The sequence below is a fragment of the Pezoporus wallicus genome, unplaced genomic scaffold (assembly GCF_028554395.1).
Source record: "Pezoporus wallicus isolate ANWC-B61680 ecotype Strahan unplaced genomic scaffold, APGP_CSIRO_Pwel_v1 contig_4722, whole genome shotgun sequence".
Taxonomy (NCBI): Eukaryota; Metazoa; Chordata; class Aves; order Psittaciformes; family Psittacidae; genus Pezoporus; species Pezoporus wallicus.
The window spans coordinates 3,662,996-3,690,475 of record NW_026641840.1 but is presented as its reverse complement, the minus strand read 5'-3'; the positions used below and the strand labels follow the sequence as shown (position 1 = coordinate 3,690,475).

Below are 27,480 nucleotides of genomic sequence, written 5' to 3'. Positions count from 1 at the left end.
GGCACTAAGTGTACCGGCGGACGCACGGCTTCCGGATCCCGGGAGGAGACTTTGGGAGCGGAACGGGTCGGTCCCGGTGCATTAAATAGGTGCGGTTGGTTTTAGAGCGCCGTCAGGTGCGAGCAGCACCACGTGTGCGTGGCCCGCGGGATACGGCGCTGAAGCCTACACTCGCGCTTCGCCGGGGGCAGGACTACGGCTCCCAGCGTGCCGTGGGGCCGGCTCATCCCGGCGTGCCCTGCCGCGGCCGCGAGAGGAGGTTAGCGCGGCACGCTGGGAGCCGTAGTCCTGCTGCGCGGCAGGCGGGCGGGCGGGCTGAGGGGCGGGAGCCGCTTCCTTTCCTTTCCCAGAGGTGCGGAGGCCGTTCCGCACGCGCGAGGGCCACGGCGCCTCCCCTGGGCGTTCTCTTCCTTCTCCTCCTCCCGCCGCCAGCCGAGGCGGCGCGGCCTGGCCCGCTCCGTATGCTCGTGGCGGCCGCAGAGCTGTGGGAGCCGGCAGTGCCGCCACGATGGAGGAGTGACCGGGAAGGTAACAGCGGGGAAATGGGGACGGGACGCGACATGACACGCGGCGTGTGGTGACTCAGCCCGGAGGGGACTGGGCCTCCCCAGTCGCTGATGGGGGCGGCGGCGCCTTTGCGGCAGGGAAGGGGCGATGGAAGCGCCGGCGGGCGTCCCCGCTGAGGTGGCGGGGTCCCTCGAGTGACCCGGTTCCAGTTAGGCCGGTGCTGCCTCCTCCGCAGCTGTGGAGCTCTGGGGAAGGGGGTTCCTTGCAAGCCTCCGCCGCCGCCCTCGTCCCTGTGCTTGGGGAGCGGAGGGTGCCGGAGTTGGCCGGTCCCCGCCATGCCTCACCCCTATGAGGGAGCTGGTGGGGGACCGGAAAAATGTGGTGCTTTCTGATGTGCTCTGTACCTTGCAGCGGGGTTATGTTCGTGTGCTGCCGGGGCTGCCTCGGTGGGGGAAGGAAGTAACCGCAAGCTTTTGGACTGTAGCAACGTGAGGGGAGAACCTGCCCGCACCTCCATATTCCGCTGCTTTCGGTGTGCGTCGGCACGGAGGTCCCCGGTGTCCCGCCGGAGGAGGAGGAGGAGTGCTTTGTCACTCCGCAGCGGCCTCGGGGAAGGCAGGTTGCAGCCCCAGTGTCTTCGCCGCAAGTGCGGCTGCGGTGGGGTGTGGATGCCCTCCTCGGCTGAGCCACGCAGCGGTGGGGGCTCTGCAGGGAGAGCAGGCTGCGCTCTTTGACCAAGCTTTGGCCCGGGGGAGGGCAACAGGGCCTTGTTCTTCACGGGGAATTCCCGGATAGTAAGAACGTGCCTGACATGCAGTATGTCACTTCCAGAAAGAAAAACTTTTTAGTCCAGTTGAAAAGACCTCAAAATAGCTGTAATTGCTCAGCTGTTCGTTTTGACCGCGTTAGGTCAGTGTGAAGGATCTACCGCCTAAGACTCTGTATGTAGGCTCTGCAGCAAGCAAACCCGTTCGAAAAAGAATATTAAAGATTTTTTTTCTTGGCTTTGTTTCATTAGAGAGAAAAATCGAGGGAATTAAAATGAATCATGTTGCTGGCTCCCAGTGTGCCATCACAGTCTTGTAAATGCCGAGAATGAGTGCTGTAAATGAAGTATTCTTTAATTAATGATTGTCCCTTTGATTAGCATCTGTGGTTAGAATGTTCTGAATGCTTTCATTATTAGAGGGTATCCGGGCCCAAGTAACACACCTTTGACCATGTTAGTATTGTTAAACTGGGCAGTCTTCCCTACTTGAAGTGTGACTACGTTTTATATGTGCTTTCCTGTATGAAAGCAGCCCCTATTATCAAATGCATTTATAAGTATTTAATATACGAAAGGGAATAAACTATTCTGATGAGAGCCTGTATGACTTTGCTGTTAAGGAACTGCACCCTCCTAATTATAGTCAGATCAGTTTGCCATAGTGTACTGGTTAACAAAAAAAGTGTCACTATGTAAATAAGACAATACTTTCTGCACAGTTGCATATTAACATTTTTTTATATAAATAAAACTTGCTTTAACAACATACTTGATGTTATAACTGAATGTATGTTGGAATGAATTTTTCAAACTATAGTATTAAAATTGCAGTTCAGCTTTGCTTTTAAAGTGTAACTGGCTGGTAAAGTAGATTTTCTACTCACTTAACTAAAACCATATAGCATGAAAAGCTGTTTTGTTAGCTTTCTCCAAAGGCTTATTCAGATAGTCCATCTCATTAATTGTCTTCCAGAGTTGAAGCTGGAAGCTACTCAAGCTGAAACTCTTAGAAAAGGATATATGTTAGAAAATGAAATTTTAAATATGTATCATATACAAGATAGTAAAACTGGTTGGCATTGCTGTTAGCTGAGCCAGTGAAGAGAATATATGTCTGAGCCAGATTATTTTTAATAGTTAAACTCGTCAGCTGTCTGTAGAAGACTGCAACCTTTTGGGGAGATAATGTAGTGATATCAGCAGGGAAATATGCTAGAAATATGTTTCTGTATCTTAGTTTGATTTGCATAAATCTGGACCAGACCCTAATCAAAAGATGCTGTTAAAAAAAAAAAAACAAACCAAAAAAACCCAAAACATTTCCTGCAGCATTTTACCTTATTTTAATCTGTCTGGTTTAGATGTTGATTATGGGGAAAACAAGCTGGGGGCAAAGAGGGAGATAACTCAGCAGAGCAACTTTAATCCTTAAAGGTTCTGACCCTGAGCGGGATTACTCTGAGTCGTAAGGCAGTGCGTGAAGCTTGTTTTGCCACGAGTCATTGCTTTGTTCCAGACTTTCTGGTTTCTATATTGCTTGCAACCTGCAATTTTTTCTTGGTACAAACTCAATTTTCCTCACTGAATTGCTTTTAATGATGTGTTTTGTTATAGTGTGTTCTGTAGTGAGATTTCTAGAAGTGCCTGTGTGGTGTTACGTTAAAATTTGTGCTCCCTTTTCAGTTGTCGCTGTGCCACCTTTCTTCCAGTGGGGGAGGGTGAACAAGAGCGTTCACAAGACATGCAATACTAAGAAATCAGAAGTTCTACCTATAGGCATGTAGGCAGCTTCAAACCACAGCTTCTTTGTGTTTCAACTCTTCCTCTTCTCTATTTTCCTTTCCCCTGCCTCCTACATGCTTATGTAACAAGGCCTTATTTCAGGCCTAATTACTATGTTATCATGGGGGGGAAGGAGAGCTTTGAAGGATAAATGAAGTTTTGGCCCCTCTTGCTGTTTAACAGCATCCTAGTGTTTGACAGTGACACCTGTAGAGCCTCATAGAACATTTGTCTAGCTTGCTGGTTAACTTTACACTGAGTTTTCTAAACAGAAATCATTGCTAGGTAAGCCCATTAGTAGCAACAGAGAACTTTGTTAACAACTCAGTGTGATGTATTTTGTGATTACTTCCTAAGGCACTTCTCTTTCGTGCACTTGCTGTGGAAGAAAGACCTCCTAATAGCATTTGTTCCCCTAGGGGAAATATTTTATAGGGGGTGTATGAAGCAGCTTAACTATATCAGAAATGTGTAGAGTTTGGGGGTTGAGAAGTTGTCGTGGGGGAAGAAAAATACAGTGGTCTGTCATTTAAGTAGCAAATTTTCTCTTATGTCATATCTTGCTGAAACCTCTGTGTGCTTGGAATTGGAGTTCAAGCCTTTCAGTTGAATAGTACATCATGCCATTTCATTGTTTATGAAGATATTGGCTCTTTTCAAAATAACGGAAATATACATACACTTCAAATTTTCCTTATTCAGCAAGTAGTATAGTACTATTAAAAGCTGATTACAGGACTTGGAATTCTGATATCTGTATAAGATGTATGCGCATTTATGTTTCGGTGCAGTACATACAATGTGTTTGAGGTTTGTTGGCAGACTTCTGTGGTTGTTGCTGTCCTGCTTTAAAATTTTGTTATTCTGCTGAACAAATAAAGTTTCTCTTTCTCTGTTTGTAGATGATGGTAGTTCCTCCTCTAGAAGAAGTGGGCAGACCAGTTAGGAGTAGGAAACAAAGTGTATAGCAAGAGAGATGGATGAGCAAGCCCTTTTAGGGCTAAACCCAAATGCTGATGCGGACTTCAGACAAAGAGTATGTAATTAGCTTGCTTATCTCTCTAATACTGGGGGTGTTGTTTCAGTGCAAAAGCCTTGGGAGGGGAGGGTGTGTGGGAGTTTGGGTTGGTTTGGGTTTTTTTTGTTAACCTATGTGTAGGATTCCTGGTGGCAAGTACAAAAAAATTTCATGTCACAAACATGTAAGATGAAGGTTGTGTATGTCACTAATTCTATAAAATTACACTTGACATGCATGTAATTTATTTTTCTGGGCTCTGAGTTTTGAAGTCCTTTCAGTTTTTTGTACTTGTTGCTCAGCTCCTTACCCAGACTCCTACAGAATGAAAAGCAGCCACTGAAACTGAGTTGCTTGCAATTGTCCTCTTAGTTCTTAGATTATTTTTTTTTAATTATTTGCATGGATTACCTATCTTTAGTGTCTTTCATAGAAATGTTATGTTTTTTACTGTTGTGAAGCTTGTATTAATTAATAGCATAAAGTAGATTAAGAAAGTAATCGTGATATGTGGGTAACAGTTATTTCATAAGAGATGCTCCTATGAAAAGGCACTACAACTTACATAACTATTCAGTGAGTAAGTATTTCTGCTTGCTGATTGATAATCAAGTTGATTCAGCTGCCTATAAGATAACCTCCTGTAAATTCTTTCAGAAATGAAGGTGTAAATACCTTGGGCTTGTGTTCATAAAACAAATCCTGGAATATATAAGAAAGCTAAAACTAGTTTGGTGCAGCATAGTATTACTAAGTAGCTTGTTAAATATGTTGGTTCTGAGTATTTGTCCTTTATGAAAACATGCATATAGCTAAAACCTTTACTGTTCTATTAATAGAATATCATTGTAAAATTTGAAGCTTACAAATGTAATGATGCAGTCTGCCTAATTTTGAAATATTTTATAGTAAAAGGTTACTTTTCACTAATCTTGTAAGATGTAACATATAAGGGAAGTACAAAACAATTTCTAGTAAATCTGTTCAGTATAAGGAAGATACCAGTGCTATCCACAGGAAGTGAATTCTTGTTTTAAGAACTTATTTCAGCTCACTGAGTAATTACTTTGGGAAATTACTTTGGAGAAGGGAAACAGTTATGAACTAATGTAAAAAAAAAATCTAAACAAAATGAAAAACAAGCAAACCCCAACAAAACAAGCAAACAAAATCCTCTCACAACCAAAAATAAACCTTGAATACAGTGCATTCATAGAATTGAAATAATGTTGTTAACCTAATCTATTTCAAGTTACTTTACTGTTCTGTACAACAGACCACGCTAAATCTTAAAGCAACTAGATCAACTGAACCATTTCAAAAGCTATTTAGAAGTTCTGATAAGCAACTTGATTATATCAATTTGGCAGACATTTTTTACAGTCTCTAATAGACTCAAAAACTGACATTATTCAGGTGATTGCTGTTTGAATGTTTCTTGAGTTTGAGGTATCAAATGCAGCCAAAGGGGTGCAATGAAACTAGCAAATTGTTTCAGTGAAAAATCTAGGTGACTTTCTTTTAGAATTCGTGGAACAAATTTTGGCTTGGAGTTGAACTTATAACTCTTCCTCTCTTACGCTCTTGTGTTATGGTAGTTAGGGAGCCATATAAATACTTGGATGTATCCACATGTTGGGGTTTTTTGAAGGAAAGTTATTTAAATGTGAGTCTACCTGCGAATGACATGTCTTGCTGTGTTTGATTTGTTCTCTTTTTAAATGAGACTTACTTGGATGCTTGCAGGCACTAGCTTACTTTGAGCAGCTGAAGGTATCTCAGGATGCTTGGCAAGTCTGTGCGGAAGCATTGGCTCAGAATATATACAGGTAATGTAGATAAGAGTCACTGGAGTTTTTTTCATTACTAATATGTTGGAGCCTGGTTTTAGCTCTACAGCATAATAGACAAACTAAATTGCTGAAAGTTAATTACTGGAAGTCTTCATACTGTTTTTAGTGTCCTGGTTGATCTGTGGCCTCTATATAATGCCTTTCACGAAAGCAACGTGTAAATGAAACTCTGTATTCATTTAGTAGTGTAAATACTGTTGCTTTGTGAAATCCAGGGAGAAAAAATAAGATACAGGGGAAAGGAGTGCTGAAAAAGTCCCGATTTGAGACTATACAAATTACTTTGTATGCAGTAATTCTGTAGTTCCTTGCCCCTGTTCTATGCCTATATTCTAGACCATCTAATTTTTCAAGATGCAAAGAGTATGTAGTCACCACTATTTCTGCGCAAAGTTGCGTATTTACATCTTGAATATTAGGTTGTTGCCGTATCACAGAATAATTCAGGTTGGAAGGTAACTGAAGGAAGTATATCCCTGCATAACAACAGTGTTTTGTAGTGAATACTTATTTTTGTAAATGATTTATCAAACCTTCTGACTCCAACAGAATATGCAGTAATTAACAAAGCCACACAAGATTTGAAAGCAGCATTTTATAGTCTTTATCAGAATACATTATGATTGTTTCAACTTTTAGGTAAGAGAAAAAGTTTGCGTAGGTTATACAGCATGTGGAGTGTCCCTTCCTAATCTATGCCTCAATTTGTCTTTGGCTTTGCTCTTTAAGCCACAACGTACAACTTTGTGTACTAATGTGTAATATACTGATTGACCCAGAATGTATTATTGAAGCCTGACAGATTTTATAAAGGCAGGATACAGATACTGTCATTCTGTGTGTTCACTACTGAAAACAAAGCATGATAAATTGGTGGCTATATAAAAAATATTATAAAGTCAAACAAATATTAGTTTAACAGTTGCTCATTTTTACCAAGTGAACTGCTTGACTAGTTCTCACTTTCCCTTTGAAGTACTAACAGTAGCATTTTTCTCTGGTGCACAGTAATTCTTCATTTGCCAAAGGGTGACCTGGTTTTAATGTTTGAGGATTTTTTTTTTTTCCTTCCCAGAGAAGTGTCCTGTATTGCCCTCAGTAACAGAATTTTCTTTTCTAGTGATGATCACATCAAGTTCTTTTGCTTTCAAGTTCTGGAACATCAAATTAAGTTCAAGTGAGTGATCTTTCTTAACATCAGCCATATCCATTCATTTATTTTCCCCTTGCAATGAAACTTATGTGTTGTCTCTGTGTGGTTGATGAGGTGGCTTTAATCCCATTCAGAGGACTTCCTTGTACTACTTTTCCTGGGAGAAGAGCATTTGAGTTTTGAGCAGCATGCTCTAATCTAACACCTGTGTATGCCCCAACACAGACCTAATTACCAAGGATTGCTTGAAACTTGCTTAGCTGTTCCTTTCTGGAGATTCAAGCCTTACTCTGTACTCACTGATTTTTGCAGAAAAGAATCCTGCAAGCAGCAGCCTTGCTCAGTAGAGACTCCTGGACTTCAAACAAAGCCCTATTCATTCAAAAACTGTGGCAGAGATGTTGAGAAAGTAGTCTTTTCACTGAGTGGTGTTTTCACAGAATCATAATTTTAGGAAAAAAATACTTTAAATAGTAGAAATTTCATTGCACAAAACTGTATTTTTCCATACTTTGGCCTGCTTTGGTTTGGACTTGAACATCATGACAGAGGTGTCTACCGTTTGGAATAGCATCATGACTGGTTGCAATACACTGAACACTTGGGTGGGGCTTTAGATGGGAATAAGATGTATTTTGCAACTGATTTTCACAATTACATATCAGAGCAAAAGTGAAAGACTTTGTGATTCACCTGATTTTACCTCATTGTCCATCTCCCTATGCTTGTTCCACTCATATCACCTGCTTCCTACAGTATGTTTTTCTCCTACTTTGCTGCTGCTCAGGAAGCTCATCATTTTCAGTGTGGTTGCTTTTTTCTTCTCCTTAATGAATAGTTACTTATGGCAGGTACACTGGATTTGCATGCAGCAGTCATTCCTGTAAAGGACTGTAGCAAACTGGTAGCTGGCTCTGTTGCAAGGAGAGTGTTCTCAGCTTACCTAGTCCTGGGAAGGAACATGTTCTGTGGGTGGTATTTGAGGTGGGCTCAATATAATGTCAAATTTTGCTAAGGCTTTATGTGTGACTTAAAGCAGAATACTTGTTTGTTTTATTTATTTTGACATATGTCTGATAATAAATGTACTGTAGGTCAAATCAGTGAAGGACTTCCTTGTGCTCACTATCAACAGTTAAACATGTAGTAAACATTCTTGAGCTTGTACAGATGTGTCTTCTTTTTCCCCACTGGCTTTTTATCAAATGTGTGCTTTTTATCGGGGTTGTAAGTCCTGTCCCTGATGGAACAGCCTTCCTGCAAAATTTCAAGCCTCAAAATATAATCCATTAATATGGGCAGAATGTTGGGGGTTTTCCCTTATTTTTGTCTTTCACTCAAAATCTTAACATAAAAATAGCCGTGTAAATTCCTTTTCTAGGAACTTTTAACTTACATTAATGTGCAGTGTTTTGTGCAATATTAAGAGGCTTTGCCTTGCTGAATGTTGCACTTGTCATGAAGTAGTTGTATTTTGATCGCATTATGCTTCTTTTCAGATACTCTGAACTTACTGAAGCCCAGCAGCAGCTCATTAGGGAAACACTCATAACATGGCTGCAAGCACAGGTAAGCATGGACCTTTGCAGCAGTTTTGAATAGTAGGCTTATTAGTAGGATAACATAAAGCGTTGAGTGTGGGCTAAATGTTTAATGTGTCATTTGAGTTTAAGATGGCTTCCTGAAGATACATGGTATCTGGTTGTTAAAAGCTTTTAACATGCCAATCTTTATTAGAAATCGTTTAAGTCAGATGTTGTGAAGAAGTCTGTGCTTGAATTTATTACTAATATAAAACTCTTATGTCAGGTGATTGTGTTTTAGAAGTTTCTCTTTAGAGAGAGGTAATCCTGATATTCCTGAGTGTTTAGAGGAGGAGCAGTAATTCTGTTTTTAAGACCCTCCTGACCTAACTCCTGTGTGGTTAGAATACTAGCAGATATTGATGAATGAACTGCATCCGTCCTCTGTTAACACTGTGGCAGAGCATTGGCTACTTTTGTTCAATTAGTTACTGTAGCAAAACATGTAATACCAGTGGGACCCAGGAGTTTGTAATTGGCAGAACCATCAAGTGGGCTTACACAAGCTTTTGTTTGTACTTGCCATTATCTAGTTATCATTCTGTACTGGAAATTAACAGTTGCTTTGTTTGTAGAAAACTTATCCATAGGAAGTGGAATGTAATACAACTTGAAAAAGAAGAGATCATTGTGAAATGGATTAAATTTCTTTTCATTTACCGTTGTTCCATTTAGGAGGAAAAGGGAAAGGAGAGAGAGGGGAGATTTAATGGCATTTTTATTATTCCCAATCCTGTCTCAACCCTTCAGTGAGTTTAGATTAGAAACTTCCTTTACTATTCTTAAAGCTAACATCTAACTTAGACACAGGCTAGCTACAAGAGGGCTGTTCCTTGTTTTCTGTAAGTTCCTGCTTACTTCCTCCATCAAACTCTCAAATCAGCTTTTAGTCTTTGAATAGTACACTTAATGTCTTAGTACTGAATGAAGGGCTTAGGACTGTATCACCCAGAGAGAATGTCTTCCCTGTTTCATGTCAGTTTTAGCTAAATTTTCTTCAAAATCCCTGGAAAGGTAAGGCTTTTTTATTGATATTAACCAGGAAAAGAGAATATACATTAATTACTATACAGAGGACAACAGCGTACATGATTCTTCTCTAATAAGAAGAATCTATATAACAATAAGAATAATATAAGAATCTATATAATCTATATATATTATATAATCTATAATCTTTCTATATAAGAATATACAAATAAAATATCTTGTTTCTACCAGATGCTGAATCCCCAGCCTGAGAAGACTTTTATTCGCAACAAAGCAGCACAAGTATTTGCTTTACTTTTTGTTACTGAATATCTCACAAAATGGCCGAAGTTTTTCTTTGATATTCTGTCAGTAGTTGACCTTAATCCCCGAGGTGTGGACATGTACCTCAGAATCCTGATGGCTGTTGATGCTGAGCTGGTAGACCGGGATGTTGTTCATACATCAGAGGCAAGTCATTATTTTGCATGAACATTCATTTTAAAAAGAAGTTCTCTTACTTTAATTTGAGCTGAAGGTTTGCAGAGATATAATTTTTTTCCTATGGCAGCTCTGCCTTAGAAATAATAGGTGGTTTAGATCCAAAAGCCATATGTTATTTAATGCTTTTTATTATCTCATACTCTTCAGTTAATGCATTTTTTGCTTGGAAAGCTAGCAGACTACTAATGGACTAAGTTAGCCCATTTAATATTGGGCTTTCTCATTTTTAAATGTTAATTCCTTCTAGTGCCTGTTTTAAGGAGCCCTAATATCAAAAAATCCATTTAGTGTTTAAGAGGACTTTTCCCTTTTGTTTGCCTTTCTTCAGGATTTGGGCGTTGTGGTAGAAAAAAAAAGAGTGAAAACCAGAGTATTTTGATCTTATTTCTTGCCAGGAAAATAAAGTACTCTCTTTGGGTTTCTGATTTGAATTATTTATCTTGTAGTGTCTGGCAGTGGATACAAAAATGATACTAATTTGACACGATTAGTCAAGATTGATCTGTGACAAGACTGATTAATCCCTTTTCTGTATTGATAGGAGGCTCGTAGGAACACTTTATTAAAAGATACTATGAGGGAACAGTGCATTCCAAGTTTGGTGGAATCATGGTACCAAATCTTACAAAACTATCAATATAATAACTCAGAGTTGACATGCCAGTGCCTTGAAGTAGTTGGAGCCTATGTATCCTGGATAGATTTGAGCCTGATAGCCAATGAAAGGTAAGGGGGTTTTGATAAAATATGTTTGCAAAAATAACCTCAACAGCATGCTGACTGTGTTTCTGACACAGAATCGAAATTTGTATTTGAAAAAGGACTTCAATTATGTTTAAGTCTTTGGAGTTCAGGGGTTTTAGTAGAGTGATTTACTTTGCAAGCCAAGCTGATATAATGGCTGAAATGGGCACTAGACAGTTTGCTCCTTAACATGTGTGAATGCTGAGTTTAGTCAGTGCGATAGATTTTAAAACTGTCTTATGAAAAGAAACCATTGTACGTAGACACGCAGATAATACAAAGCTTCTGTACAATGCCACTGTGTACATATAAAAATAAACTTTTGTTTTTCCTCTGAAGGTTCATAAATATGCTGCTAGGTCACATGTCTGTGGAAGTTCTCCGGGAAGAAGCTTGTGATTGTTTGTTTGAAATTGTAAATAAGGGAATGGACCCAATTGATAAAACAAAATTGGTTGAATCTTTGTGTCAAGTATTGCAGTCTGCTGGCCTCTTCAGTATTGATCAGGTTTGTATATTGATTTTTACAGTAGGAACGAGTCAAAGATTTCCAATGGTTCTTAAGCAAATGAACAGAAAACTAAGTCCGCAGATTAGGGAGTATTAGTTGTGCTTCTGCATCAAAGCTAAACACTCCTTAGAGTTTTCTCATACTTAAATTAACAGCTTGTCCTTAATATTTGTTATTCATTTAAAACACACTGCATTTCTTTTGTCTTCAGCATGAGTGTTTTGTTTTAGAAGCAAGGTATTATGTAACTCCTCTGTTCCTCTTCCAAAGCATGTTGTGCTTACCGTGAATACTGCTTCAGTGTTTCGTTACCTTGAATCTTCTCAATTATTCTGTAGTAGGTATTGTAGCCAAAGTAAAATTGTTTGGTTTTGTTTTTTAGGATAAGGCATTAGATCAGCTGTGCATAATTAGGTAGGGAGAAAATACTTCTTAAGGGCATGTATGCTGTTCTGCATGTTTGCACCATTGGACGTGAGGGTTGAAATTCTTATCTGTGAGCTGGAAAAATACACCTAACTAGCCAAACACACATTTGCTGGCAGTTGCAGTGTTTAAGGGACAGCTCTTTGCTACCTGCCATGGAGAAAGAGGAGCTAGTCTTTATGAAGCTATAGTCCTTAGACTGCAATACAATTATCTCTTCATTTTGAAGCAAAGCATGTTTGGGATGAGTGGTCATGGGGTAGTTGTCAATTCTGATCCATGTATTTCTGCAAAACAAGCCATAAATATTTAATATTAACCCACACTTTTAGGCAGTACTGAATGATACTCGTTATCAGTATTTCTAAAGTGAGATACAGCTGTTAATTCTTTGAAGCTTTCCCATAAAAAGTTTTCCTTTTATACAGCCTAAAATTTATGGTAGGTATTTGCCGCTGCTTTTATTTTGAACCTACTTCTTGCTGTCAAGTACAAAGAGAAACAAAGTAATCTGAAGAGATGAAGCAAGCTGCTGTTACATAAGGGAGAACAGCCAAACCTGGCATGCCTTTAATTTTTTTCTATTCCCTGGGACAATGAACCAGACAATTGCACTTTCCATCTTGGAGACAAATGTTGGTTTAACTTCTACATATTATATGTGGGTAATACAGTCTTTAAGCTCATGCCATTTAAACATGAGCTCTGCTAGTATTTTAATTGGATGTCTCTTCTTTGCAGGAAGACGATGTGGATTTTCTGGCCAGATTTTCTAAGCTGGTCAATGGAATGGGGCAAGCATTAATAGCTAGTTGGACTAAACTGATAAAAAATGGTGATATGAAAAGTGCTCAAGACACTCTGCAAGCTATTGAAGCGAAAGTGGCCCTAATGTTGCAACTGCTAATTCATGAAGATGATGACATCTCGTCAAATATCATTGGCTTTTGTTATGACTACCTTCACATCTTGAAACAAGTAAATAAACCTTGTTTCAATTTAACATCTTTTGACATATGATTTAGTTTGAATTTCATGGGAATGTATGAATCTCATACAGTGTGCTAGCTGACTTGCAAAATGGGGGGGTTACTAATTAGTAACTCAGTATTTTTAATGGCTGTGGTCATACTGTTTCTGTAGTGTTTAGAAGCTTGAAGATCAAATCTTGTGTTAAGTGGCTTTAAAAGTGGCTAAGAAAGAAGGCTGTTAGCACCAAACTGTCTTTTCCTGTTAGACAGTAATAAAGGAAAAAATAACACTTGAAATTTATTTTACAGCTTTCTGCACTTTCAGACCAACAAAAAGCTAATGTAGAAGTAAGTATTTTCTTTTTACTAGAAATTCTTCTTTTCACAAATACATTGGGTCAGAATCTTTCATTTTGCTGAAACAAATAATGTTTTATTTATAATCCTTAAAATGTGCGTGTGACAGTAATTAAAAGGGAAGACTTAAAAGTAAGGACAGTATGTTCCATCTTTTCCTAACTAACTACAGCTGTTTCCTTAAATAGTAAACCTATATTGAATTGTGTATGAAGATGAAAGCTATTTTAGAGCTGGTCTTTCCAAGCAACCCTTAAGCATATGTTGGTAAGCTACTGTACAGTCTGTACTGTTGACAGAATGTTCTTTAGAATGTTCTTAAATTGAGATAGGAGAGAGGTTTGTGTTTTGGGGTGGGGGTTTTTGTGGGATTTTGGTTTTTTGTTTGGTTTTGTGGGTGTTGGTTTTTTGTTGGGGTTTGGGTTTGTTTTGGGTTTTTTTTTCCTATCTCTCCCTAAAGGTTTGTATTTTTATTAAAACTTGCCTTAGATCAAAAGGATTGGAAATAGTATGGGAAGGGTTGTCGTGGCATTCAACCCTTGATAGTATAAGTTAAGCTTCCTAAAGAAGCTAATAACAGTTGTACTTATGAGCAGTTAGATGTTACTATAAACTATACATTAAGCTTAAGTTTATATGCTTGAGTTTATACATAAGTTTAAGTTAATATATAAAGCGTTAAGATTAATATATAAGGTTTATGTCCACTTTCAGAGGTAGTAAACTCGGTTTTTTTCAGCACAGTCTTTTTTTGATCTCTGTGAGCCTTCTGCACTGATGTGGATGTACTAATCTAGATGTGGAACTGGTTAGATTTGTGCAGGTATTTTGTAACTTCAGCTGACAGCTGTGATTCCTTTTCCATACAAAGAAAACTGAATTCTATACCTGTCACAATATGAACAGTTGAATTTGGATAACTGGTCTAGGTTATTTTGGTTTGGTTTTGTCTAATGTCTATGTAAATTGGGTGAGGTAACACAGTAAGAGGTTTTATAACATCACTAAATCTTTTTACTTTTGTTACCGAGTCTCTCTTATTCTTGTAGCTGGATCAAACCAAATTCCTACTGCAGTGCACTTAAGGCACTTTAAATTTGAATATGTTACTGCCCAGAAATCTGTTGTTTTGTTAAACTTGCTTTCATACTGAAAAACTTTGAGCTGTAATTATTTCTTAATTTTACTGAGCACTTCTTGAGGTTTTGTGTTAAACTGAGAAGCAATCATACTCATCTATCTTCTTTTATCCAACTCATAATAACAAAGTGGTTGGAAATAGTCTAAATCTTATTGTTTCAAGCTTTAAATTGTGTGCCTTTACAGTTTTGCACCTAGGAAGTCCTCACTTTCAACTATTCATTATTTGAGCAGGAAAAAAAGGGGATCCTGTTTATTGTGCATTTAAGGTCCCAAAGTTTTTTTTCTCGTCAGCAAGATCACATTTTAATTCTTAGTGACAGGTGTTTAAGCGCTTCTGGCTACAAGCATATCACATTAATATTTTGCAGTTATATTAATTCTTTACTATGACTTACAGAGACTTCTCACAGATGATGCTGACGCATTGTGTCAGTAGAAAGCCTGATCACATTCTTGCTATTTGACCATGTTCATCCCAAAGGCATTACAAGTGTCTGTTTCTGTGAGATTACCAAGATTTTTACCTTAGTATCATAAGTTGAATTCATTGGTCCACTTTTGGTGTTAAAAGAACTTTAGGTCTTGCACTTAAAATGAAAGTTTGTAATCACGACTTATTAGTCAAAAGTCTTGGTGTTATTTTTTGGTTGGTTGGGGCTTTTTTTTTGGGGGGGGGGGGAGGTGTTTTTCCCCTTTTTTATTATTGGTCTGAAATTTATGGTGCTGTGCATTCAGAACCCCCAGTACTGGAGGAGAATAGCAAAATGTTAGTCAAGTTCTTGCTGATATGATCAGTATTTTCATTTGCTGCAGTTATAATAAAAGCTGTTGGCTACGGCATTTAGCCAACATTTAAAAAATAAAAACAAACCCAAAACTAAAACCCCACAAGTTTTTTTCACCTGGTAACAGATACAGGGATGAGGTGCTCTGTAATACTCGTCAAATGCCATGATGATTCTACTGAATCTTCTCCGATATTCAGTGAACCTCTTCCTTGTAATAGGTATATGGCTATGTCCTGCCCCATTACTTGTTGCTACTTAATATTCTTTTAGACTTTTGACACTTTATTGTTGTCATAGATATAAAAATGGTCTGCTTCTGATTCAGTTCTAGTTATTCAGAACAGCTTTTTGTCTGTTTGGAATATTTTAAATTTAAGTTCCCCAGAACAAACTTAAGCTAAAGTGAAAATGAAAACATAACTTATTTTTAAATGCTTGTTTTAGCTGTGTATTTCAGTCCAATTTCTATCCATTCCAGAAAGCATGAATGGAATTGAGTACTCCGTACGTTTTAAACATTAAATCGGTGCTATAAAAGACTGAACTAGTAAATGCTTGGTAAGATCAAAATGGTATATTCAGAGTTTGAGACTACAGTAGAGATGAGATCAAGTCTACTTCTGTTTCAGGAACTACCAAGTCACTACTAAGGTGAAATCGGTACTTTTAACTAATCCAATAACATGCTACTGCTGCAAAGGGGAAGTTTTGATTTTATTACTCTTGTTTGCTGCTCCTGGCTCTTACTCTTGGATTCTTTGCTGAACCAGTTCAGCTTGTGAACCTGTCCCCAGAAAAAAGACTTTCAAGGATGTTGAGCTATTAGAGAAGTCTAAAGTTATAGCTAAGCCCTCCTGCCCCTTTAAAATAGGAGATTGGGCAACCCGTTTAACTTCCTCTGCCTAGTTCAGTGATCTTAATTTCTGTTCCCAGTGTGAACCAAGCGCATAGAGTACAAGCAGGAAACAAAGCCAGATAATAGTCCCAGAGACTGAGAGCTCCAAATCATCCATGCTGTGTATCTGGAATGGCATCTTTGTGTTGTTTGGATGTGATCCATCTGTTTTAATTTGGACTGTTAATTCTGCTAAATCTCTGAAGAAAATAATTCAAATGGGATTTTAAATATTTGTAAACATTTAACACTTGCTTTAAGGTTTCCTTTACTGTAGGATTTTAATTGTTGCTTCTTATCACTTGTCTGTTCCATGCTTATAGTTCTGTTTTTATCTTAGGCAATCATGTTGGCTGTTATGAAGAAGTTGACATATGATGAAGAGTATAACTTTGAAAATGAGGTATTATGTTATATGAATAAACAGACAATTGCAACTTAATTTATATGTAGTAAAACTTGCTCATGCTTTTAAGTCCATATTTTTCGTAGACTAAGGATTTGAAGGTAGGAAGCAAAGGTCTGTAGGCTGAATCTTTTTCTGATGTGGAAAGCTTTCTTTTGATCTCTGGGCATGTCTGCATAGGACAAAACAACATAGTAAAGGGATATCCAAATCAGTTTAGTTAACACAATATTTCTGGTTGCATTTGGGCGTAACTATTCCTAGGCGAATATGGCTGCGCTGTTAGCTAAACGTAGCTGTTGAGCTGACTTGTTCAGTGTGGGTTTATGAGTTTCTTCTGCACATCACTTCTGTCTTGGGAAAACTTGGGAAAGAGGTGCTGCTTGACCTACTTCAGGTGGTCATACCTCTGCAAAAATAAGCTAAAGGAGGTGTAAGGTCTTTGACTTCACTTTCCTCCCATGCTTTTGTATCTGTCAGCTGGCAGTAATGATTATGTTAGACTTACATTCGCTGCAGGCTGTTTGGAGAGCTAAGGACTTAAGAAGGTTAACTTAAACTTTATGCAGGCCATCATAAATGTCTGTCAGTTTTAAAACTAAGGTAGGTGCTGAGAAAGAACATATTTGAGGAGTGAGTCAATTTTCAAGAATTGGGTCAATAAGGCTTTCCCAGGAGCATTTTCTTTAATTTTGGCTAGTCATCAGCTTGGAAAGCCTTTTTAATATGTTTCTGGACTGAGCGCAGTGAATCTTAACATTTTACAATCAGCCAAAAAGGGAGCCTGCTGTTATGTTGCAAGAGCACAGGGAGCAATATTGAATCCTTTGAGCATGGTATACTGTTCTTGTATGTACATGTTCTTGGTTTACGTGAACTTGTCTAAAATGGTTGTGGATTAATTTAAACACGAAATGTGGACTTTGCTGATGTGAATGTTTTGTAGGGTGAAGATGAAGCGATGTTTGTGGAATACAGAAAACAGCTGAAATTGTTGCTGGACAGACTTGCTCAGGTCTCACCCGAGTTACTGTTGGCATCTGTCCGCAGAGTTTTTAACACTACACTTCAGTAAGTTGGGGTTTTTAACTTATTTACAAAATGCCCTCAGCTTTTTTGCCTTTGTAACTGTCAGAGTTTGTAATGAATGTATGTAGTACATGATGTAGTAAGGTGAAGCTAATTGATGTACGGAGCTTATTACAACTTCATGATAAATAATAACTTTGTATAATCTTTTACTCAGCTGCTTAGAAAAAGCTTTCTTTTTATAACCATAAATAGCAGCTTTTTTTTTTTCTAGAGATATTCCTTCATCTTTGTCGCTTACCTGCATAGCAACAGCTATTTGCACAAGTGTTCACTTTACACCTGAAGGAAATGCCTATGAGATGTGGCAAATTTATGTATTACTAGTATCAGAAAACCAAGCTACTACAGACTAATACGATCTTCATATCCTTACTCTAGGAATTGGCAGACTACACGATTTATGGAAGTAGAAGTAGCAATAAGGCTGCTGTATATGTTGGCTGAGGCTCTTCCTGTATCTCATGGTGCTCACTTCTCTGGTGATGTTACAAAAGCTACGGCTTTACAAGACATGATGAGAACGGTAAGCAAGTGCGTTATGGGAGCAATTTAAAAATGCTAATAAAGACTGGAATATTCCAGTTCATATGGCTCATCTTAATTAGTAGCACACTGCTTACATTGTAGTTTGGTATTACAAATGGCTAAAGTACTAACTTGCTGATGCTTTTACTTGTAGCTGGTGACTTCTGGTGTTAGTGCCTATCAGCATACATCAGTGACCCTGGAATTCTTTGAAACGGTGGTTAGATACGAAAAATTCTTTGCTGTTGAACCTCAACACATTCCAACTGTTCTAGTAAGTTTCATCTAATGTACATTTTCAACTAGGTAAGAATAGATAAGTTCTTTAGACTTAAAAAAATCTTATTTTCTGAATAATTTTTTTCACTAAGGAGGCCAGGTTCCTTAAATTGTTGGATTATCAGCTTTTCCGTCCCTCATTTAGTGATTCTAAGACTTGAGACGCTTCTTTGATTGCAGATGGCATTTTTAGATCACCGTGGTCTTCGTCATACCAGTCCCAAAGTACGAAGTCGAACAGCTTACCTCTTTTCCAGATTTGTGAAGTCTCTTAAGTAAGTAAAGCTGTTACAAATGTGTCCAAATGGCACCGAATTTACCATACATAGCCCCTCTGTACATCACAGTCATCACTGAAACAGGTTGGGTTTCACATGGACTGCAAAGAAGTAATATATCAAAACAGTGCTTTAGCAAGGTTGTCCTGTTGTGTAATACTAAGGTAGCAGTGGAAAAATTTGTCATAGAACAACAAAGAACTAGAATACATATGCTTAGCTTATTTTGATTAGATGTTAAAACTGATCAGCAATGAAAATATCTGTCCTGCTTTTCCTCAGTGAGCAGAGCTGAGAGTGGATCTGGAGACTCCCAAGAGTAACTTTTCCGTGACAATTTCTGAATATTTATAAAGAATTTATACTGGTGAAATTTACTTAGTGTATTAGAGCCCTTCAAACAGTCCTGTCCTGTTGGTGTTATTTCACATGGCTGTGAAATAACGTTCATGTAACGTTGAGGCAGGAGGATCGCCAAGATAGTTCAGATTTCAGGAGGATCCTATTTTTCAACTTCTAATGAAAATATTTTACTCAGATGAGCGAAGTTATTTATGCAGGTTAAAAAAAAAAATAGGTGAAAGAAATAAATGTTCATTTCCCCACCATGCCATGGCTCTACCTCGCCTACCATGAGCAGCACGTCCATCAACCAGATTTCTCTACAGCAGTGCTTGTTGATATTTAAAGGGGAGTTCTGTACTGAGAAGGTAGTTTAGTCTCTAGCTTTACACTTAAATGAAATACCAGGAAACCTGTAAAAATGCACATGCTTCTGAATAGTGTTATGTACTTGTGTTTTACTTCAGTAAGCAAATGAATCCCTTTATTGAAGATGTTCTGAATAGAATACAAGACCTGCTGGAACTTTCTCCTCCTGTGAGTATTTAGAGCAGGTTTTAAATAAGGCTTGCACTTACTCGTTGCTGTGCCTGAATACTTACTGAATTGTAAGCTTAGCATACAAACATTTAAGCACAAATAACTGTCCTGCTTTTCTTGTGTGAGATCACTGTGTGCTTACATTTGTACCTAATTTTAATAATCTTACGTGGGTTTCTGGGAGCATGGGCTAGAGATGGGTATATATAGAAGTCTGTCTGAACTGTACAAAAATAGTTGTTCCTTCATCTATGTTTTCACCTGTGCTTGATACTTAAGTAGGAAAAGGATAAAGCTATTGTAAATGTACTATAGAGGTTAATTAGACATGATGAAAGAAATAGTATCTTTAAACTTTGAAAAGCTTTGATAAAGTTCATTTAGTGAATTATGCCTGTTCTATTCCATTTTAGGAAAATGGTTACCAGGCTCTGTTAAGCAGTGATGATCAACTTTTCATTTATGAAACAGCTGGAGTATTAATAGTTAACAGCGAATACTCTGCAGAAAGAAAACAGGTTCTAATGAGGAATTTATTGACTCCACTGATGGAGAAGTTCAAAGTATTGTTAGAAAAACTGATGATGGCACAAGATGAGGATAGACAGATGGCACTGGCTGACTGCCTCAATCATGCTGTTGGGTTTGCTAGGTAGGTGCAGCACAGAGTGACTCTGTGTGTGTGTGTGTGTGTGTCTTTCTGGTTTGAGTAAAAAGGAAATACGAAGGATTTATTGAGAGGATGGGCCGAGTTTCTACCTGGGCTTTCTAGACCCAGAAAACCATCAGTGGTTTTAGAATTTGTTATGGTAGACCAGAAATGAGTTAAGTCCCCTTAAAAAAGGCTGCTGTGCATGCAGATATAGAGAACATTGAGCAAATTCATAATGAACCACCATCTCTTCCCTTCCTCAATTAATTGTATGGAGCTATTCTAATCATATGTTGTTTGTAAATTGTTAATACTTAATTCTCAAAAAACTGCCACAAACGTGGTGACTTCATATCAAATAACTCGTGTTTACTACTATTTTTTTTACTCCCATTTCATGAACTGTAATATTCTAGTTTAGAGCATGTGTTTTAAAGCATATGTTGTTTTTTGTGTTAGTGCTTCTTCATTGTATTGGAACATGTGCTTATATACACTTGGTGTATTGCTTTTTCAGCCGAACCAGCAAGGCTTTTAGCAATAAGCAAACTGTAAAACAATGTGGCTGCTCAGAGGTTTATCTGGACTGCTTACAAACATTTTTGCCAGCTCTCAGTTGTCCATTACAAAAGGAAGTTCTGAGAAGTGGTGTCCGCACTTTCCTTCACCGCATGATTATTTGCTTAGAGGAAGAAGTTCTTCCATTCATTCCTTCTGCCTCTGAACACATGCTTAAAGATTGTGAAGCAAAAGATCTTCAAGAATTCATTCCTCTTATAAACCAAATAACAGCAAAGTTTAAGGTATGATACTGCATTAAGCTTTTCAGGGTCAAAGTGCTGCTGATCTCTCCTCTTTATTTCTGGTTCCAGTAAAACTAGCTATGTGTTAGAAACTTCCCTTACAAATTAATAAGTTATTTCTAAGGCTGCAGATAACAAAGTAGGTATTTTAAAATTGTCTGTGTAAGGTGAGGAAGGCTTAAAAAAAAAAAAAAAAAGAGTGAGACTGGACAAATACCATGTTTAAGTGTAATGTTTAACTTTGATACTGTACCATTCTTATTACAACATGTTAATGTAAAGATCCTAGCTTCAGTAGTCTCACCTTGGTTAATACTTTCAGGGCATAGCAAAGTGAAGATTAAGGATAAAACCTTGCTTAAGCATTAAGAAATGACATGAGATGCCTCTTTCTGGGACTGCGGTGTGGTTGAGTAACACCCTCAGTTTTTCAGTTCATAGATGTTCAACTAATTTAGTGCTTTTACATACATTTCTCACTGCAAGTAGAACATAAATGACAAGCTTATTCTGTAATGCCAGTAATATTTCAGCTCAGGATTATTTTTTTTCTGAAAGCAGTCTTTATAGACAAGTGCTACAAAACATGGCCTGCTGCCAGTTGTAACATCTTGGAGATGCATTTTCTGTAACTACAGTGACTTTACAACAGTCTCCCTTGAGATTTCAGGGAATTTGAATGCGTGTCTGTCTGAACAGAAGGATGAGAGAGAGAGATGCAGAAAAAGCTGCTGTTCCAATTCAGAATGAGACTAGACAGGACTAGATATTTTTGTGCAAAAGACTTGAAATAAGTGGTGTGTAAGTCAAGATGCAGTAATGTTCATGGTGACCTGATGTGACTCAGCTGGTTATAAGTAGTTGGTATGTGAAGGTGTGAACTAACTTGAAAGGTGAATCAAAGCTGAGAAGTGTAACAAGCCCTTAATATTTAATTTTGAAGTGTTTGATTTCTGTAACTGTTGGAGTTTATACTCTCTTCTTATCTCCACAGACACAGGTTTCACCTTTTCTGCAACAGATGTTTATGCCATTGCTTCATGCTATTTTTGAGGTGTTGCTTCTTCCAGCAGAAGAAAATGACCAGTCTGCAACTTTAGAAAAACAAATGTTACGAAGGAGTTACTTTGCTTTCCTGCAGACAGTAACTGGCAGTGGAATGAGTGAAGTCATAGCTAACCAAGGTAAGCAGTTCAGCTTCTTGAAGCATAGAAGAGATAGGGTAAGCATTAGATGGTTATTCTTGTCTAAGTTTTGTCTGCTAAAATCATTAGCCTAGTTCCTGCCAAGCACTGTTAACTGTGTCAAGGTAGAATGGACTAATGTAAATACAGTATTTGACTCGCCTATTTCTTAACTGTTGTGCAAGAATTTGGGTTTGTGAAATCCAGCTATAATAGGCATATTCTGAGGGTTTTTTCTCAGCTTGTATGTGATCACTCTCAATAAGGACAAGAACAGTGTATTCATCCTCGTGCATGATTGTATTTGGTGAATTGGAGATCATGCAATACATAAGTGTATAGCAATGTTCAGATTTTTGGGTAAGGCCACTCACAGCTGCCACTATTCATGGCCTTCATTTTCTGAAGGACAGTTGGTAACTTCTGTAACTTTTATCAATGATTTTTTTATTACTGATCTTGTTGTTTGTGGTAGATGGCATCATGTGGCTTCTTACATACGTAGTTACCAGACTTTCCTTACCCTTTGTGGCCAAGTACAAATTAGTACTTTTCATAGCAGGAACTTGAAGTTGAATGTCCAGTTTCTTGATTCTTTAAATAATTCTGTTTGTATTCCATCAAAATGGCTAGGGACTTAAAAAGCTTTAAAGTGACTCATATGATAGGTGGAGCTCAGAATTCCTTCCCTCATACTAAAATAATGGTGATACCTGAGAGAAAGGAGAAGGTGGCATTAAAAAATAGTGAGAGCTTTCTTGAAAGAGGTTCTTGGTAGTTGGGCAGTTTTTAAGGGACTCGAGCAGAAATAAGCATAGATGCAGCACAGAAATTATAAATGATAAAATATCATTCCATATATTGGAAGATAAGCAAACTATTTCAGTGCTGCTGAGTTTTAATTAACACCACCAGGTTTGGGTAGAGAGGAAAAAATTTGCATTTGTAACCGGGTCAAAGTACCCCCCTCAACTTTATATGCATTAAAGGTCAGAAGAGCAATGGAATCTCCAAACTTAAAAAGGAACAAATAAACAAAAGCATAACCTAAAGAAGAGTTCTCTTGCATCATAGGGGAAACTTTCCAAAAATATTTGAGATATGTGCAAAAAAGTATTTTGAAGTTGAAGCATGTCTTCCAGGTCAGTATTTATACAAAAAGCGTAAGAGTACAGAAACCTTTTAGGCTGCAAGTTGAAATGAGCGCGTTTCAATGTGTTTAAGGTGCAGAGAATGTGGAGCGTGTGTTATTTACTGTGATTCAAGGAGCAGTGGATTACCCAGATCCTATCGCACAGAAGACTTGTTTTATTATTCTTTCCAAGTTGGTGGAGCTTTGGGGTAAGACTGCCTTTCCGTAACTCCTTTGCAGCTGCTGCTAGCCACGAAGCAGTAATAGAACAGGGAATGTTATTTTTCTTTTCAGGAGGTAAAGATGGACCAGTAGGTTTTGCAGACTTTGTCTACAAGCATATTGTTCCTGCATGTTTCTTAGCACCTTTGAAGCAAACGTTTGACTTGGCAGATGCCCAGACAGTATTGGTGTGTATTATGGAGGTTTTTTACTTTCATTCTTGTGGGGCAGATTCAAGCAAAGAAACCTGTAATGGCCATGCAGTACTGAAGATCATTGTCTCACAAATTATGTCCCTCATATTTTTTATTGAGGTACCTGGATGATTAATTATTGAGTATTGTGGTACTTCATTAAGTAGTTCATCTATGCTCAAAATCAAGGTAGAGAATCCTACATCTGAGTATTTAACATTGAGCTGTATTACTTACTAACACTCGGTGAAAGTGAAGGCACAGGTCACACAGGTGGCTGTTCTTCAGCTCATTTTGGGTTCAGCTGTGAGAAATCTTCCTGGTTAGAGTGGAACAAAAATTGGAAGGTTGAGCTAGCATTGTGTGAGCAGACAGTGGGGGAATAATGGCATGAACTAGACCTTGCGTTGGGCCTCATTAGCGTCTTTGGCTTTAAATACTTTATCAAGAGACTAATTGAACAGTCTAATGTTATGTATTACATTGCAGGCTTTATCAGAATGTGCAGTGACGTTAAAAACAATTCATCTCAAAAGGGTAAGCTTCGTAATACTTTGCAGGGATTAACTCTTACAGGTTTTTTTCTAGTGCTTTTATCAATTTTTTTTTTTCCAAACTAAGATATCTACTAGGGTGAATTACTATTCTACTCTTACATAACTTAATAGGATGACCACTACCATCCTGTATAGGGATATGGTAGTTCTACCTCTTGCTGAACTAATATTGGCACTTCATTAAGGAGAAGAATATGCTTGCTTGCTTGTTAACTGTGTTTAATTGATCAAGTGGCATCTTTCACTTTTCAGTGTAGGTCTTTGACATAAAAGAACAATTACAGATGTACTATAGTGTACTTCTGTGAAAACTAAAAGTATCTTTTGATGTGTGGAAGACTAGTTTGAGAAACATGGAAAAACATGGATTTTTGCCTTGTCTAAGGACTAAAACTTTATAGTATATTTCTATGTTTAATGGGAAATTCAAGGTTCTACATTTCTATTACTGTTTCCTGCTACACCTTTAAGTTGCTGATAACTTTTCTGTCAAATGCAAATAAAATTACACAACAAATGTAAGAAGTTATGAACTGGCAGAGAAGAGATTGTGTTTTAATTAAGGAGAGCTTCTGAGTTTGTTCCTTTTTCCCTGAAAGCAATGAAGAGTTAAATCTGTAGGAAATCAAGCTTTTGATAGGTGTGTATATATATATATATCTCAATCAAAATAACTTCCTATTACAAATACTGCTTCTTTTGGCAGTGCAAATACAAACATAGGAAAATATCTTTTCTCATGTGAACTGTATACTATGTTCTAGTTGTAGGGTGACTTGTGTGAATTAATAAAGTTGATTCACTTTCCCCTGGTATTGGGGTATGTACTGAGTCGTGGTTTTTTTTTTCTTTTTCCTTTGCTAACAGCTGAGAATATACATGAGCATTTGGTATTTGATATGCATAGCTTCTCTGTAAAACAGTCATTTAGACAGCCTGTTTGGAAACTCTTCTCTGTATTGTACAGTACAGGTCTGTGATTTTCCACTTTTGTACAAAAATATACCTGAGAAAATTGTGTACTGCTTTTCTTTAGGGCCCTGAGTGCATTCAGTATCTTCAGCAAGAGTATTTGCCTTCTTTGCAAGTAGCTCCTGAGATAATTCAGGTAGGAATTCTTAAAATAATATCTGGAAAACTCTTAATGATCATAAATGTTAAATGGGAGCAAAATGAATACTGCCAAACTTAACCTGCTACCATCCTGCAGTAAAACTTACTCTGATATTGCATATCAGAATAGGATTAATTTAGCATAAAAAGTTAACTGCAAGAGTACCTTGGGGGAGGAGGGAAGGGGGAAATAGTCCAGTGTGTGTGACTTTCTAAGCCATCTTCCTGCTTTAATTTAAATTTGAGGAAAAAGTATCAGAATACTTGAGTAATAGCTTAAAAGTAAAATGAAGAACACTGAATGTATAGACAGTGTGGTGATAAAGGGTGTATTCAACACTACAAAAATTTAAGCCACAGCACTGGTTCTACTGTCAAAAATTATGTACAACATTAAGTATATGAGGTTTGTGTGCTTGTTTTGGAGCAGTGTTAAGAGAGTTCTCAAAAGTGAAACTTTACACTTGACCACCAACCATGAAGCATTGCTAGCCATGTGGTAAGCATCGCCATGAGGGAACTGTTTGATGAACACTGACAATTTTAATTGCAGCTAGTTTGGATAGGTTTGCTAGTTTGGATAATGGGGTTTGCTGCATCAAGGGACAATTTCTAGACTTAAACTACTCATTTCTAGACTTAAACTATAGAACTTTTAAGTGGCATTAAAGATATGTAAGGATCGAGTATCATCTCTTGTTGGCACCCCAGTTTTCTGATTTCACATTAGGATTTTTCCAAGTGACAGATGTTTTCCTGTAATCTAGAGTCACTTAGCATGTACATAATGCTACTTAAGCTTCAATGTTCATCTGCAGTGTTCATTTCAAAGCCACAAAAAGTTACTGGAAAAGTTAAAGGTTTAGAATCTCCTTGATTGAAGTCCTTGTAGGCAGTCCTGTTTCTGTCTACTCAGCTAAAAGTGAATATGACATCCTGTATTTGAAAATAGTTTTTTAACCCCAGAAAGCACTTGGCCTGTTACAGGCTTTTACAGTTTCCTATCCATAACATTCTTTGGTTGCACATTAGGGAAAATACTAACTAATACCAACTGCTTTATGTACAAAGTATTCTGTATGCTCCTAACATATTTCAGGTTGTCATGTTGCTTCATTCAGTTATTTAATATTTATTCTCTTTTACAGGAATTTTGTCAAGCACTTCAGCAGCCTGATGCTAAAGTTTTTAAAAATTACTTAAAGGTAAAGATTTTTTTTCTTTAAATAGTTTTTAATTCCAGTTGAATGTCATTGTACAATTGAGTCATGGGAGTGACCTAAAGTAAAACTGAAACATTGAAATACTGCATTTATTCAATAGCTTTAACTATAGGGAATCTCCTAAATAGCTTGATATTCTTGTTTCTTATGTTTAATAGTTGAAATAATTAAAAAGTGATGCTATAACAGTAAGAATGTGTCAGAATGCTTCAGTCGAGGGCGTAAGTGTAATTGAATAGAACAAGTTACATCCTTGAACCTAGTGTGTGTTAACCAGGATGTTAATGAAGGAAATGAGCTCTGTCAAACTAATTATCTTACACCTCAACCATTCCATTTCGTATTTCCTTTGTCTTTAAAATGTTGGGTTTTGATTCATTTTTAACAGGTATTCTTCCAGAGAGCAAAACCATAAGGAAAGTACTGGAATCTCATGCACCTGTTTCCATAACCCAGCATTCTGGTTGTTAATTTATAAAAACACTAACTCTCGTGCCATTCAGACTGGTTTTGGTTTAAGAAAAGTTGCTTTGTGCTCACATCAGTACATACTTTAGCCTTTCGCAAAAAAAGAGAGAAATGCAAATCCCCCACCTGCGTCTCAAACATGAAGGTATGTGACAACATGGAAAAGTACCTGTATACCTACACAAACTTACTATGTATAGGATGGATTAAGCTTATGCTGTAACACACACAGCAATGAAATGACACTTATTTTTGAAATTAAATGTAAAAAAACCCTTTAGACCATAGGAATGGTTATTAAAATGTGTACATTTTTGATACAGAGTAAAATGTTTTCATAAGACATAAAATTCATTTGTTCATGTATGGTGACATGAAAATAAAACAATCAAAGTCATTCTTGTAGATAGTAATTTCATTGAAGTTGTCTTAATGATAAAATATATATATACCTCCTATAAAACAGATTGGTTTAATAAATGATTTCTTTAAAAGTA

General features: G+C 37.6%; 1 protein-coding gene across 1 annotated transcript; it reads left to right on the top strand.

Moving 5' to 3' along the window:
• The first annotated feature begins 285 nt into the window (after window positions 1-285).
• Window positions 286-27,480, top strand: XPOT (exportin for tRNA). Its single transcript, XM_057425558.1, has 25 exons — window positions 286-528; window positions 3,961-4,094; window positions 5,823-5,905; window positions 7,050-7,106; window positions 8,582-8,651; window positions 9,887-10,105; window positions 10,680-10,864; window positions 11,222-11,390; window positions 12,561-12,797; window positions 13,100-13,138; window positions 16,314-16,376; window positions 17,326-17,450; window positions 17,850-17,994; window positions 18,151-18,270; window positions 18,456-18,550; window positions 19,363-19,432; window positions 19,849-20,087; window positions 20,605-20,890; window positions 21,885-22,074; window positions 23,299-23,415; window positions 23,501-23,616; window positions 24,112-24,159; window positions 25,216-25,287; window positions 26,441-26,497; window positions 26,904-27,480. Exons 2-25 carry the CDS (start codon window positions 4,035-4,037, stop codon window positions 26,928-26,930), a joined length of 2,889 nt encoding a protein of 962 aa, XP_057281541.1. The 5' UTR covers window positions 286-528; window positions 3,961-4,034; the 3' UTR covers window positions 26,931-27,480.